This window comes from Phyllobates terribilis, unplaced genomic scaffold (genome assembly GCF_046119375.1).
Source record: "Phyllobates terribilis strain yellow unplaced genomic scaffold, ASM4611937v1 Scaffold_25__1_contigs__length_18738178, whole genome shotgun sequence".
Classification (NCBI taxonomy): domain Eukaryota; kingdom Metazoa; phylum Chordata; class Amphibia; order Anura; family Dendrobatidae; genus Phyllobates; species Phyllobates terribilis.
The window spans coordinates 6,042,393-6,058,252 of NW_027362785.1; the positions used below are offsets into that span (position 1 = coordinate 6,042,393).

The 15,860-nt window shown below is 53.6% G+C and overlaps 1 protein-coding gene across 1 annotated transcript; it reads left to right on the forward strand.

Moving 5' to 3' along the window:
* Positions 1–4,115: 4,115 nt before the first annotated feature.
* TOB1 (transducer of ERBB2, 1) lies at positions 4,116–15,599 on the forward strand. The gene is made up of 2 exons (XM_073660274.1): positions 4,116–4,267; positions 14,102–15,599. The coding sequence occupies exon 2, from the start codon at positions 14,182–14,184 to the stop codon at positions 15,130–15,132; it is 951 nt and encodes a 316-aa protein (XP_073516375.1). The 5' UTR covers positions 4,116–4,267; positions 14,102–14,181; the 3' UTR covers positions 15,133–15,599.
* Positions 15,600–15,860: the final 261 nt, after the last annotated feature.

The following is a 15,860-nucleotide window of genomic DNA, read 5'->3' on the forward strand; positions in this document are numbered from 1 at the left end:
ACAGTACAGGTATATACAGGGGTGTTATATACAGTACAGGTATATACAGGGTGTTATACACAGTACAGGTATATATAGGGTGTTATATACAGTACAGGTATATACAGGGGGTGTTATATACAGTACAGGTATATACATGGTGTTATATACAGTACAGGTATATACAGGGGTGTTATATACAGTACAGGTATATACAGGGTGTTATATACAGTACAGGTATATACAGGGGTGTTATATACAGTACAGGCATATACAGGGTGTTATATACAGTACAGGTATATACAGGGTGTTATATACAGTACAGGTATATACAGGGGTGTTATATACAGTACAGGCATATACAGGGTGTTATATACAGTACAGGCATATACAGGGGTGTTATATATAGTACAGGTATATACAGGGGTGTTATATACAGTACAGGCATATACAGGGTGTTATATACAGTACAGGTATATATAGGGTGTTATATACAGTGCATGTAAATACAGGGGTGTTATATACAGTACAGGTATATACAGGGGTGTTATATACAGTACAGGTATATACAGGGGGTGTTATATACAGTACAGGTATATACATGGTGTTATATACAGTACAGGTATATACAGGGGTGTTATATACAGTACAGGTATATACAGGGTGTTATATACAGTACAGGTATATACAGGGGTGTTATATACAGTACAGGCATATACAGGGTGTTATATACAGTACAGGTATATACAGGGTGTTATATACAGTACAGGTATATACAGGGGTGTTATATTCAGTACAGGCATATACAGGGTGTTATATACAGTACAGGCATATACAGGGGTGTTATATATAGTACAGGTATATACAGGGGTGTTATATACAGTACAGGCATATACAGGGTGTTATATACAGTACAGGTATATATAGGGTGTTATATACAGTGCATGTAAATACAGGGGTGTTATATACAGTACAGGTATATACAGGGGTGTTATATACAGTACAGGTATATACAGGGTGTTATACACAGTACAGGTATATATAGGGTGTTATATACAGTACAGGTATATACAGGGGGTGTTATATACAGTACAGGTATATACAGGGGGTGTTATATACAGTACAGGTATATACATGGTGTTATATACAGTACAGGTATATACAGGGGTGTTATATACAGTACAGGTATATACAGGGTGTTATATACAGTACAGGTATATACAGGGGTGTTATATACAGTACAGGCATATACAGGGTGTTATACACAGTACAGGTATATACAGGGGTGTTATATACAGTACAGGTATATACAGGGTGTTATACACAGTACAGGTATATATAGGGTGTTATATACAGTACAGGTATATACAGGGGGTGTTATATACAGTACAGGTATATACATGGTGTTATATACAGTACAGGTATATACAGGGGTGTTATATACAGTACAGGTATATATACAGGGTGTTATATACAGTACAGGTATATACAGGGGTGTTATATACAGTACAGGCATATACAGGGTGTTATATACAGTACAGGTATATACAGGGTGTTATATACAGTACAGGTATATACAGAGTGTTATACACAGTACAGGTATATACAGGGTGTTATGTACAGTGCAGGTATATACAGGGTGTTATATACAGTACATGTATATACAGGGGTGTTATATACAGTACAGGTATATACAGGGGTGTTATATACAGTACAGGCATATACAGGGTGTTATATACAGTACAGGTATATACAGGGTGTTATATAAAGTACAGGTATATACAGGGGTGTTATATACAGTACAGGTATATACAGGGGTGTTATACACAGTACAGGTATATACAGGGTGTTATATACAGTACAGGCATATACAGGGGTGTTATATACAGTACAGGTATATACAGGGGTGTTATATACAGTACAGGCATATACAGGGTGTTATATACAGTACAGGTATATATAGGGTGTTATATACAGTGCATGTAAATACAGGGGTGTTATATACAGTACAGGTATATACAGGGTGTTATATACAGTACAGGTATATACAGGGTGTTATATACAGTACAGGTATATACAGAGTGTTATACACAGTACAGGTATATACAGGGTGTTATGTACAGTGCAGGTATATACAGGGTGTTATATACAGTACATGTATATACAGGGGTGTTATATACAGTACAGGTATATACAGGGGTGTTATATACAGTACAGGCATATACAGGGTGTTATATACAGTACAGGTATATACAGGGTGTTATATAAAGTACAGGTATATACAGGGGTGTTATATACAGTACAGGCATATACAGGGTGTTATATACAGTACAGGCATATACAGGGGTGTTATATACAGTACAGGTATATACAGGGTGTTATATACAGTACAGGTATATACAGGGGTGTTATATACAGTACAGTTATATACAGGGTGTTATACACAGTACAGGCATATACAGGGTGTTATATACAGTACAGGTATATACAGGGGTGTTATATACAGTACAGGTATATACAGGGTGTTATATACAGTACAGGTATATACAGGGGTGTTATATACAGTACAGTTATATACAGGGTGTTATACACAGTACAGGCATATACAGGGTGTTATATACAGTACAGGTATATATAGGGTGTTATATACAATGCATGTAAATACAGGGGTGTTATATACAGTACAGGCATATACAGGGTGTTATATACAGTACAGGTATATATAGGGTGTTATATACAGTACAGGTATATACAGGGTGTTATATACAGTACAGGTATATACAGGGGTGTTATATACAGTACAGGCATATACAGGGTGTTATATACAGTACAGGTATATATAGGGTGTTATATACAGTGCATGTAAATACAGGGGTGTTATATACAGTACAGGTATATACAGGGGTGTTATATACAGTACAGGCATATACAGGGTGTTATATACAGTACAGGTATATACAGGGTGTTATACACAGTACAGGTATATACAGGGTGTTATACACAGTACAGGCATATACAGGTCTTATATACAGTGCAGGTATATACAGGGTGTTATATACAGTACCGGTATATACAGGGTGTTATATACAGTACAGGTATATACAGGGTTTTATATACAGTACAGGTATATACAGGAGGTGTTATATACAGTGCAGGTATATACAGGGGTGTTATATACAGTACAGGTATATACCGGGTGTTATATACAGTACAGGTATATACAGGAGGTGTTATATACAGTGCAGGTATATACAGGGGTGTTATATACAGTACAGGTATATACAGGGGTGTTATATACAGTACAGGTATATACAGAGTGTTATATACAGTACAGGCATATACAGGGGTGTTATATACAGTACAGGCATATACAGGGGTGTTATATACAGTACAGGTATATACAGGGGTGTTATATACAGTACAGGTATATACAGGGTGTTATATACAGTACAGGTATATACAGGGTGTTATACACAGTACAGGCATATACAGGGTGTTATACACAGTACAGGTATATACAGGGTGTTATACACAGTACAGGCATATACAGGGTGTTATATACAGTACAGGTATATACAGGGTGTTATATACAGTACAGGTATATACAGGGTGTTATATACAGTGCAGGTATATACAGGGTGTTATATACAGTGCAGGTATATACAGGGTGTTATATACAGTACAGGTATATACAGGGTTGTTATACACAGTGCAGGTATATACAGGGTGTTATATACAGTACAGGTATATACAGGGGTGTTATATACAGTACAGGTATATACAGGGGTGTTATATACAGTACAGGCATATACAGGTGTTATATACAGTACAGGGTGTTATGTACGGGACAGCTGTAGGTCACATGACCACTGCTGACGTCACAGGCCCGCCCATTGCAGTTGGCAGCACTCCTATAAATAGAGCCTTCATGTCTCTGGCGATTGACAGTTTTCTCATCCAATCACCTGATAGCTGCTGAGCCACATTGAAGAACACGTTGCACTATTGGCTCTTTGCTGAGCAATCAGTGGCCGTGAATTATTGAGCTTTTTGACGTGCCTGCGCCGCCTTCACGACTGACAGCTTTTTTGTCCAATGAATGGGCAGAGTTGTCAAATCCTCGATTCACTATTGGCTGATCTATTTTCTAGTCCCCGCCTCTTGTTCTTAGAATGGCGGAGACTCCATATAAATGATCTACCTGTCAGGCGACGGCTGAAGTGAAGTACGTCGCTGGGAGCGGGGCGGCTGAGTGGCAGCGGAGCACCTGTGTGTCGGTGTTCCCTCGGTAAGGTGTCCGCGCTGAGTGTGCGGAAGACGCTGTGTTTCGGCTGCGCTGCTTGCGGGGAGCCGTGTGACGTATTAGACTGGCGAGGCCTATGACTGACCTATGTGACCGCGGAGCGCCGAGTACGTGGCCGGCCCCGGCCTGTGTCTCCGGGACCTGGGAGGAGGATCCGTGACGGACATGACTGACTGCGGCCTGACGCCTGCCCGGTGTGAGCGTCACTGCCCGGCGGGGCCTGAGGAGAGGACGGGGCGTGCGAGGAGCGGGGGCCCATATGTGAGGAGCGGGGGCCCCATGCCACTGACGGGGCCCGTATGTGAGGAGCGGGGGCCCTTATGTGAGGAGCGGGGGCCCCATGCCACTGACGGGGCCCGTATGTGAGGAGCGGGGGCCCTTATGTGAGGAGCGGGGGCCCCATGCCACTGACGGGGCCCGTATGTGAGGAGCGGGGGCCCAGATGTGAGGAGCGGGGGCCCCTGTGTCACTGACTGGGCCCAGATATCAGGGGCCCGTATGTGAGGAGCGGGGGCCTTTATGTGAGGAGTGCCCCCCCATGTCACTGACTGGGCCCGTATGTGAGGAGCGGGGGCCCATATGTGAGGAGCGGGGGCCCTTATGTGAGGAGTGCCCCCCCCATGTAACTGACTGGGCCCGTATGTGAGGAGCGGGGGCCCAGATGTGAGGAGCGGGGGCCCCTGTGTCACTGACTGGGCCTGTATGTGAGGAGCGGGGGCCCAGATGTGAGGAGCGGGGGCCCCTGTGTCACTGACTGGGCCTGTATGTGAGGAGCGGGGGCCCAGATGTGAGGAGCGGGGGCCCCTGTGTCACTGACTGGGCCTGTATGTGAGGAGCGGGGGCCCAGATGTGAGGAGCGGGGGCCCCTGTGTCACTGACTGGGCCTGTATGTGAGGAGCGGGGGCCCAGATGTGAGGAGCGGGCCCCTGTGTCACTGACTGGGCCCAGATATCAGGGGCCCGTATGTGAGGAGCGGGGGCCCTTATGTGAGGAGTGCCCCCCATGTCACTGACTGGGCCCGTATGTGAGGAGCGGGGGCCCAGATGTGAGGAGTGGGGGCCCCTGTGTCACTGACTGGGCCTGTATGTGAGGAGCGGGGGCTCAGATGTGAGGAGCGGGCCCCTGTGTCACTGACTGGGCCCAGATATCAGGGGCCCGTATGTGAGGAGCGGGGGGCCCTTATGTGAGGAGTGCCCCCCCATGTCACTGACTGGGCCCGTATGTGAGGAGCGGGGGCCCATATGTGAGGAGCGGGGGCCCCATGCCACTGACGGGGCCCGTATGTGAGGAGCGGGGGCCCTTATGTGAGGAGCGGGGGCCCCATGCCACTGACGGGGCCCGTATGTGAGGAGCGGGGGCCCTTATGTGAGGAGTGCCCCCCCCCATGTAACTGACTGGGCCCGTATGTGAGGAGCGGGGGCCCAGATGTGAGGAGCGGGGGCCCCTGTGTCACTGACTGGGCCTGTATGTGAGGAGCGGGGGCCCAGATGTGAGGAGCGGGGGCCCCTGTGTCACTGACTGGGCCTGTATGTGAGGAGCGGGGGCCCAGATGTGAGGAGTGGGCCCCTGTGTCACTGACTGGGCCTCTATGTGAGGAGCGTGGGCCCAGATGTGTGGAGCGGGCCCCCATGTCACTGACTGGGCCCAGATATCAGGGGCCCGTATGTGAGGAGCGGGGGCCCTTATGTGAGGAGTGCCCCCCCCATGTCACTGACTGGGCCCGTATGTGAGGAGCGGGGGCCCAGATGTGAGGAGTGGGCCCCTGTGTCACTGACTGGGCCTCTATGTGAGGAGCGGGGGCCCAGATGTGAGGAGCGGGCCCCCGTGTCACTGACTGGGCCCGTATGTGTGGAGCGGGGGCCCAGATGTGAGGAGCGGGCCCCCCGTGTCACTGACTGGGCCCGTATGTGTGGAGCGGGGGCACAGATGTGAGGAGCGGGCCCCCCGTGTCACTGACTGGGCCCGTATGTGTGGAGCGGGGGCCCAGATGTGAGGAGTGGGCCCCTGTGTCACTGACTGGGCCTGTATGTGAGGAGCGTGGGCCCAGATCTGAGGACCGGGCCCCCGTGTCACTGACTGGGCCCGTATGTGTGGAGCGGGGGCCCAGATGTGAGGAGTGGGCCCCTGTGTCACTGACTGGGCCCGTATGTGTGGAGCGGGGGCCCAGATGTGAGGAGTGGGCCCCTGTGTCACTGACTGGGCCCGTATGTGAGGCGTGGGGGCCCAGATGTGAGGAGCGGGCCCCTGTGTCACTGACTGGGCCTGTATGTGAGGAGCGGGGGCCCAGATGTGAGGACCGGGCCCCCGTGTCACTGACTTGGCCTGTATGTGAGGAGCGTGGGCCCAGATGTGAGGACCGGGCCCCCGTGTCACTGACTGGGCCCGTATGTGTGGAGCGGGGGCCCAGATGTGAGGAGCGGGCCCCCCGTGTCACTGACTGGGCCTGTATGTGTGGAGCGGGGGCCCAGATGTGAGGAGTGGGCCCCTGTGTCACTGACTGGGCCCGTATGTGTGGAGCGGGGGCCCATATGTGAGGAGCGGGCCCCCGTGTCACTGACTGGGCCCGTATGTGAGGCGCGGGGGCCCAGATGTGAGGAGTGGGCCCCTGTGTCACTGACTGGGCCTGTATGTGAGGAGCGGGCCCCTGTGTCACTGACTGGGCCCGTATGTGTGGAGCGGGGGCCCATATGTGAGGAGCGGGCCCCCGTGTCACTGACTGGGCCCGTATGTGTGGAGCTGGGGCCCAGATGTGAGGAGCGGGCCCCCGTGTCACTGACTGGGCCTGTATGTGAGGAGCGGGGGCCCAGATGTGAGGAGTGGGCCCCCGTGTCACTGACTGGGCCTGTATGTGAGGAGCGGGGGCCCAGATAGCAGGGGCCTGTATGTGAGGAGTGGGGGTCCCATGCCACTGACTGGGCCTGTATGTGAGGAGTGGAGGGCCCATGCCACTGACTGGGCCCGTATGTGAGAAGCGGGGTCTCAGATAGCATTGGCCCGTATGTGAGGAGCAGGCCCCCCATGTCACTGACTGGGCCCGTATGTGAGGAGCAGGCCACCCGTATGTCACTGACTGGGCCCGTATGTGAGGAGCAGGCCACCCGTATGTCACTGACTGGGCCCGTATGCGAGGAGCGGGCCCCCCGTATGTCACTGACTGGGCCCGTGTGTGAGGAGCGGGGCCCCCCGTATGTCACTGACTGGGCCCGTGTGTGAGGAGCGGGGCCCCCCCGTATGTCACTGACTGGGCCCGTGTGTGAGGAGCAGGCCACCCCCATGTCACTGACTGGGCCCGTATGCGAGGAGCGGGCCCCCCATGTCACTGACTGGGCCCGTATATGAGGAGCGGGGCCCCCCGTATGTCACTGACTGGGCCCGTGTGTGAGGAGCGGGGCCCCCCGTATGTCACTGACTGGGCCCGTGTGTGAGGAGCGGGGCCCCCCGTATGTCACTGACTGGGCCCGTGTGTGAGGAGCGGGGCCCCCCGTATGTCACTGACTGGGCCCGTGTGTGAGGAGCGGGGCCCCCCGTATGTCACTGACTGGGCCCGTGTGTGAGGAGCGGGGCCCCCCGTATGTCACTGACTGGGCCCGTGTGTGAGGAGCGGGGCCCCCCGTATGTCACTGACTGGGCCCGTGTGTGAGGAGCGGGCCCCCCCGTATGTCACTGACTGGGCCCGTATGCGAGGAGCGGGCCCCCCCGTATGTCACTGACTGGGCCCGTGTGCGAGGAGCGGGGCCCCCCGTATGTCACTGACTGGGCCCGTGTGCGAGGAGCGGGGCCCCCCGTATGTCACTGACTGGGCCCGTGTGTGAAGAGCGGGGCCCCCCGTATGTCACTGACTGGGCCCGTGTGTGAGGAGCGGGGCCCCCCGTATGTCACTGACTGGGCCCGTGTGTGAGGAGCGGGGCCCCCCGTATGTCACTGACTGGGCCCGTGTGTGAGGAGCGGGGCCCCCCGTATGTCACTGACTGGGCCCGTGTGTGAGGAGCGGGGCCCCCCGTATGTCACTGACTGGGCCCGTGTGTGAGGAGCGGGGCCCCCCGTATGTCACTGACTGGGCCCGTGTGTGAGGAGCGGGGCCCCCCGTATGTCACTGACTGGGCCCGTGTGTGAGGAGCGGGCCACCCGTATGTCACTGACTGGGCCCGTATGCGAGGAGCGGGCCCCCCCGTATGTCACTGACTGGGCCCGTGTGCGAGGAGCGGGGCCCCCCGTATGTCACTGACTGGGCCCGTGTGTGAAGAGCGGGGCCCCCCGTATGTCACTGACTGGGCCCGTGTGTGAAGAGCGGGGCCCCCCGTATGTCACTGACTGGGCCCGTGTGTGAGGAGCGGGGCCCCCCGTATGTCACTGACTGGGCCCGTGTGTGAGGAGCGGGGCCCCCCGTATGTCACTGACTGGGCCCGTGTGTGAGGAGCGGGGCCCCCCGTATGTCACTGACTGGGCCCGTGTGTGAGGAGCGGGGCCCCCCGTATGTCACTGACTGGGCCCGTGTGTGAGGTGCTGCCCCCCCCCCCCCCCGTGTCGCTGACTGGGCCCGTGTGTGAGGAGCGGGGCCCCCCATATGTCACTGACTGGGCCCGTGTGTGAGGAGCGGGGCCCCCCGTATGTCTCTGACTGGGCCCGTATGCGAGGAGCGGGCCCCCCCGTATGTCACTGACTGGGCCCGTGTGCGAGGAGCGGGGCCCCCCGTATGTCACTGACTGGGCCCGTGTGTGAAGAGCGGGGCCCCCCGTATGTCACTGACTGGGCCCGTGTGTGAAGAGCGGGGCCCCCCGTATGTCACTGACTGGGCCCGTGTGTGAGGAGCGGGGCCCCCCGTATGTCACTGACTGGGCCCGTGTGTGAGGAGCGGGGCCCCCCGTATGTCACTGACTGGGCCCGTGTGTGAGGAGCGGGGCCCCCCGTATGTCACTGACTGGGCCCGTGTGTGAGGTGCTGCCCCCCCCCCCGTGTCGCTGACTGGGCCCGTGTGTGAGGAGCGGGGCCCCCCATATGTCACTGACTGGGCCCGTGTGTGAGGAGCGGGGCCCCCCGTATGTCTCTGACTGGGCCCGTGTGTGACGAGCGGGGCTCCCCGTATGTCTCTGACTGGGCCCGTGTGTGACGAGCGGGGCCCCCCGTATGTAATTGACTGGGCCCGTGTGTGAGGAGCGGGGCCCCCCGTATGTAATTGACTGGGCCCGTTTGTGAGGAGCGCCCCCCCCCGTGTCGCTGACTTACCCAATGCCACTGAGGACTGAGTTATGTGAGGTATGGGGGCCAAATGCCACTGGTGGGGCCCATATGTGACAGACGTGGCCTGAATGTATAGAGGTCTACAGATCATGTAAGAACCTGGGGGGGCCCATATGTCACTGATAAGGGGGTGGGGCTGAGTGAGTTGTGGTGTCTGAATGTAAATGAGAGGGGCCCTTATATGATGGGGAGAGGGGGGGGGGGCTGAATGTGAGTTGTGGGGTACGGATGTCACCGGTGTACAGGCCTCTACATAATATATGGGCCGTTGTCATTGATGGGCTGGCATGTGAAGTGTGAAACCCTTGTCATTGAGGGGGGAGGGGCATGAAAATGAGGTTTGTCAACAGGCCCCAGGCAGTGACAAAAGGGCTTAACTTAGAGGGATGGGGCAGTATGTGACTGACAGGGGCCCCATATTGGGGGGGCCTCTGTGTGAGGTGTAGGGCCCATATTTCACTGACGGGGTCCTTAATGTGAGCCTGTGTGGTCCATATATCACTGGTGGGGGGTGGCATGTGCCTGACAGGGATCCATGTTATTCCTGAGGGGTCTGTTACTGGCATGTAATGTGTAAGACATCAGGGGGCCCCCTGGTTGTATAACCTCCAGGAGCCAGTCTGTTTGGTATTGGGCCCTGTGTGTGCTGTGCAGGGGCCCGTATGACAAATATTCATCTTCTGACTTTTCTGGGTCCGTATAAATCATAGTGGCAGGTCCCTGTATATAATGTGCATATTCCTCGGTGGTGACTCGGGCCGGTGTATATAATCGGCTGATATGTGATCTGATGTGACGGCCGCTTCCTGTCTGCTACTAAGTCGTGTTGCTGTAAGGGCCTGTATGTGTCCTGTCGTTGCATCCAGATCTGCACAGCTGGCATCCTGACGGTCGCCTGTCGGTGCAGGGTCGCCTGTCGGTGCAGGGTCGCCTCTCTGGCCAGTTATCAGGATGATGTAGTAATGTATGCATGTTGAGTAACTGAGTAATATAAACATAAAGCCATCTAGTTGCCAGTAGTTATAGCCTGTCTCTGCTATTTTGGGTGTTTATTCCATGGGTGACCATAATATAATGTCCTATGATGTAAGACCCAGTATATAACTGGCAGGAGGTGTATAGCTGGGCAGTCATAATGTCTAATAGTTTACTTAACCTGGAATTGTATGCACCAGTGCATTATTTACACTGCCATACTGTCACCGTGCACGCTACATCCTCTGACGCTGGGCACTTACACTATGTAACCGTGCACGCTACATGCCCTGACACTGGGCACTTGCTGTGTACCCTGGCACTGGGTGCGCCCTACAGCTTAGCAGCGGGCACTTGCTGTGTACCCTGGCACTGGGTGCACCCTACAGCTTGGCAGCGGGCACTTGCTGTGTACCCTGGCACTGGGTGCGCCCTACAGCTTGGCAGCGGGCACTTGCTGTGTACCCTGGCACTGGGTATGCCCTACAGCTTGGCAGCGGGCACTTGCTGTGTACCCTGGCACTGGGTACGCCCTACAGCTTGGCAGCAGGCACTTGTTGTGTACCCTGGCACTTGCTGTGCACCCTACAGCTTGGCAGAGGGCACTTGCTGTGTACCCTGGCACTTGCTGTGCACCCTACAGCTTGGCAGCGGGCACTTGCTGTGTACCCTGGCACTGGGTACGCCCTACAGCTTGGCAGCGGGCACTTGCTGTGTACTCTGGCACTTGCTGTGCACCCTACAGCTTGGCAGAGGGCACTTGCTGTGCACCCTACAGCTTGGCAGAGGGCACTTGCTGTGTACCCTGGCACTGGGTGTGCCCTACAGCTTGGCAGCGGGCACTTGCTGTGTACCCTGGCACTGGGTGCGCCCTACAGCTTGGCAGCGGGCACTTGCTGTGTACCCTGGCACTGGGTGCGCCCTACAGCTTGGCAGCGGGCACTTGCTGTGTACCCTGGCACTTGCTGTGCGCCCTACAGCTTGGCAGCGGGCACTTGCTGTGCGCCCTACAGCTTGGCAGCGGGCACTTGCTGTGCACCCTACAGCTTGGCAGCGGGCACTTGCTGTGCACCCTACAGCTTGGCAGCGGGCACTTGCTGTGTACCCTGGCACTGGGTGCGTCCTACAGCTTGGCAGCGGGCACTTGCTGTGTACCCTGGCACTGGGTGCGCCCTACAGCTTGGCAGCGGGCACTTGCTGTGCACCCTACAGCTTGGCAGCGGGCACTTGCTGTGTACCCTGGCACTGGGTGTGCCCTACAGCTTGGCAGCGGGCACTTGCTGTGTACCCTGGCACTGGGTGCGCCCTACAGCTTGGCAGCGGGCACTTGCTGTGTACCCTGGCACTTGCTGTGCGCCCTACAGCTTGGCAGCGGGCACTTGCTGTGCACCCTACAGCTTGGCAGCGGGCACTTGCTGTGCACCCTACAGCTTGGCAGCGGGCACTTGCTGTGTACCCTGGCACTGGGTGCGCCCTACAGCTTGGCAGCGGGCACTTGCTGTGCACCCTACAGCTTGGCAGCGGGCACTTGCTGTGTACCCTGGCACTGGGTGCGCCCTACAGCTTGGCAGCGGGCACTTGCTGTGTACCCTGGCACTGGGTGCGCCCTACAGCTTGGCAGCGGGCACTTGCTGTGTACCCTGGCACTTGCTGTGCGCCCTACAGCTTGGCAGCGGGCACTTGCTGTGCACCCTACAGCTTGGCAGCGGGCACTTGCTGTGCACCCTACAGCTTGGCAGCGGGCACTTGCTGTGTACCCTGGCACTGGGTGCGCCCTACAGCTTGGCAGCGGGCACTTGCTGTGCACCCTACAGCTTGGCAGCGGGCACTTGCTGTGTACCCTGGCACTGGGTGTGCCCTACAGCTTGGCAGCGGGCACTTGCTGTGTACCCTGGCACTGGGTGCGCCCTACAGCTTGGCAGCGGGCACTTGCTGTGTACCCTGGCACTGGGTGCGCCCTACAGCTTGGCAGCGGGCACTTGCTGTGTACCCTGGCACTGGGTGCGCCCTACAGCTTGGCAGTGGGCACTTGCTGTGTACCCTGGCACTGGGTGCGCCCTACAGCTTGGCAGCGGGCACTTGCTGTGTACCCTGGCACTGGGTGCGCCCTACAGCTTGGCAGCGGGCACTTGCTGTGTACCCTGGCACTGGGTGCGCCCTACAGCTTGGCAGCGGGCACTTGCTGTGTACCCTGGCACTGGGTGCGCCCTACAGCTTGGCAGCTGGCACTTGCTGTGTACCCTGGCACTGGGTGCGCCCTACAGCTTGGCAGCGGGCACTTGCTGTGTACCCTGGCACTGGGAGTGCCCTACAGCTTGGCAGCGGGCACTTGCTATGTACCCTGGCACTGGGTGTGCCCTACAGCTTGGCAGCTGGCACTTGCTGTGTACCCTGGCACTGGGTGCGCCCCACAGCTTGGCAGCGGGCACTTGCTGTTTACCCTGGCACTGGGTGCACCCGGCCGCTCTCGGCTCTGCAGGAGGCAGCTATGTGTTTCGTACCTGTTTTGCTTGCGTTAGACTTTCTGCAGCCAGATCCTTCTGTGCCCCTGGGATGTTGTATAGAGCGTGTGCTCCCCCCCTCCTCCCCATGTAATGTTTTGGAGCCCGCTTTGGGCGTATTCCAGTCGACTCTATATAATTTGACATGTTTTATTAAATACCTTTCGTTGTGCTCTTTATTCTCCACCCCACCCTGCTGATCCAAGCAAATGTTTAAAGGTCGCCTTATAACGTCTCCTAGATTGTGTTACAGCGAGGTGGAGGGAGAGGAGACCTGGAGCCCAGGGGCTGTATGGTTATCAAAACAGGATCTGGCAGAGTCCGGGAGTGTTCAGACTCCTCACTCCTAGGCCCGACCCTACACTGTGCCACATATCTGCAGCGGAGGTCAGAGAGGAAATCCAGGTGACAGCCAGAGGTCACATTCTGCGTCTAGTGATCCAACCTGTTAATACCTAGAAGGACACAGCCGCTCTCCTCCGAGACCGGAGTAAATGTTGACTGAGGGCAGAGGAATGAAATCCGGATGTAGAGTAAGTTAGAGGGAACTGGACGGCTGCCCTAACCGGCACCGTGCCTGTACTGCACCCTACTCCTACATTATAGGAAGCCCCATCTTTGTTGCTTGGTAATTGATAAAAAATTGTAAAAGTCTGCGTTGTGTAAATTGGGGTTGTCTTATTTCACCAGACTGATCTCCCTCTCATTATGTAAGTACACCCCTGTGGGTGACATTATTTGCAAGTCTCCCTGCTGGCTGAACACTGCATCGCTGCTGCCTCCCTGGGTATGTGCAAGTCCGTCATGGAGCCACGGATTGGATACCCCACTTCATTGTGTGATCCAAGGGAGGCAGAACTTTGCATGCGGCCGACTTGCGAGGAGTCGCATCACTCCCACCCAGTAGGGCATGATTACATAATGAGTGGGTGGATAAGTCTGGGAAAATTGCTGCAGCCCACTGGATGGTCTTGGTGGGGGCTTGGTCACCTTTCATGTCCCCTTCACTAATGAGTCAAATCAAACTGTTTTAAAGTTGCTTGTCCTGTGATTGCAATGTGGGGGGAGAGAATAAAAACTAATCTAATACTCCTTTCCATTTTAGGAGTAACCAAAGTCTTCTGCATCGCTCCCTCTCTGCCATTTTGACGCCATCTTTGCCGGTCTCGAAGCCGCACGACAGATATGCAGCTTGAAATCCAGGTAGCTCTGAATTTTATCATTTCTTATTTGTATAACAAGCTGCCCCGGCGACGAGTCAACATCTTCGGCGAAGAACTTGAAAGACTCCTGAAGAGAAAATATGAAGGCCATTGGTATCCGGACAAACCTTACAAGGGATCGGGGTACAGGTGCATACACGTTGGCGAGAAAGTGGAGCCCATCATAGAGCAAGCGGCCAACGAAAGCGGCCTGGACATCGAAGACATCCGCAGGAACCTTCCTCAGGACCTCAATGTGTGGATCGACCCCTCGGAGGTCTCCTACCAGATCGGTGAGAAGGGACAAGTCAAAGTTCTCTACGTTGACGACAACAACGAGAACGGAGCTGAGCTCGATAAGGAAATTAAGAACAGTTTTAACCCTGAGGCCCAGGCATTCATGCCCATCACTGACCAAGCGTCGCCTGTCTCCAGCTCGCCGTCTCCCCCTTTCGGCGACTCTGCTGCTGTAAGCCCAACCTTTATGCCCAGAGCGGCTCAGCCTTTAACCTTTACGACTGCCACTTTTGCTGCCACCAAGTTCGGATCTACTAAAATGAAGACCAATGCCCGTAACAAGCTGGCGCGCTCCTCCCCGACGCAGTTCGGATTCGGCGTTAATAACTTGATAAAGCAGAGCGCCATGTCCTCGTCCGTGCACTCGGTCTACAGCCTTGGCCTTACCAACCTCCCCCAGAAAACCTCTGCCCTCTCCCCCAATGCAAAGGAGTTCATCTTCCCCGGTGACCAAGGACGGTCCAGCATAAACTGCGACAGCGGCCTGAGCCTCGGTCCACTGCCATACAGCAACGCGTTTGACATGTTTGCCGCGTATGGCGGCCTCAACGACAAATCGCTGGTGGAGGGATTGAGCTTCAGCCTGAGTAACGTGCAGTATAGTAACCAGCAATTTCAGCCGGTTATGGCCAACTAACCAGGACCGGAGAACTGCTTCTATATCCAAAGTATTGTACAAGCTGCATGAACCCAATGTGATTATTTTTTTTTATTTTTCAGCTTGTAACCCTTGTAACATTCAAGGTTGGTTGCAGAAGCACATAAAAATATATAATAAATATATATATATATATATATATATATATATATATATATATATATATATATATATATATATATATATATATATATATTATTATATTTTTTTTTATAAAACTTTATGTTCACTACATATTTTTTGTATTTTAAGGAATATTGCCTCTTACAGTATTTAGAAGCTTATTTTTTTTTTTTTTTTTTTTTTTTTTGGAAGGCATTAAAATTAATTTCTTTATCTAAAAAATGATAATATGGGTATGTGTAACATAGGCATACGCAGCTCGGAATAAATCCCCACTCACCCACCTGCCTGAAAGGTGGAAGCGATGGGGGGGGTCGTAAAAATAAATATAAATATATATATATATATATATATATATATATATATATTTTAGTCTAAATGTATAAAGGGGGAAATGAGTTTTTTTTTCCAGCTATTTGTGTTTTATATCTAAATATATTTACATGACACATTTCAAGATTTTTACGGATCTGTGATTCCTTCAGCAGCTTTATGTAGACACTTTTTTTTTTTTTTTCTTTTTTTTTTAATTTCTGAAATATTGTAAAAGTTCGACACTTGTTCGAAAGAAGAAAAAAAATAAA

Bases quoted from the DNA above. Each gene is read 5' to 3' on its own strand.
- TOB1 (XM_073660274.1), top strand. From the start codon at position 14,182: ATGCAGCTTGAAATCCAGGTAGCTCTGAATTTTATCATTTCTTATTTG.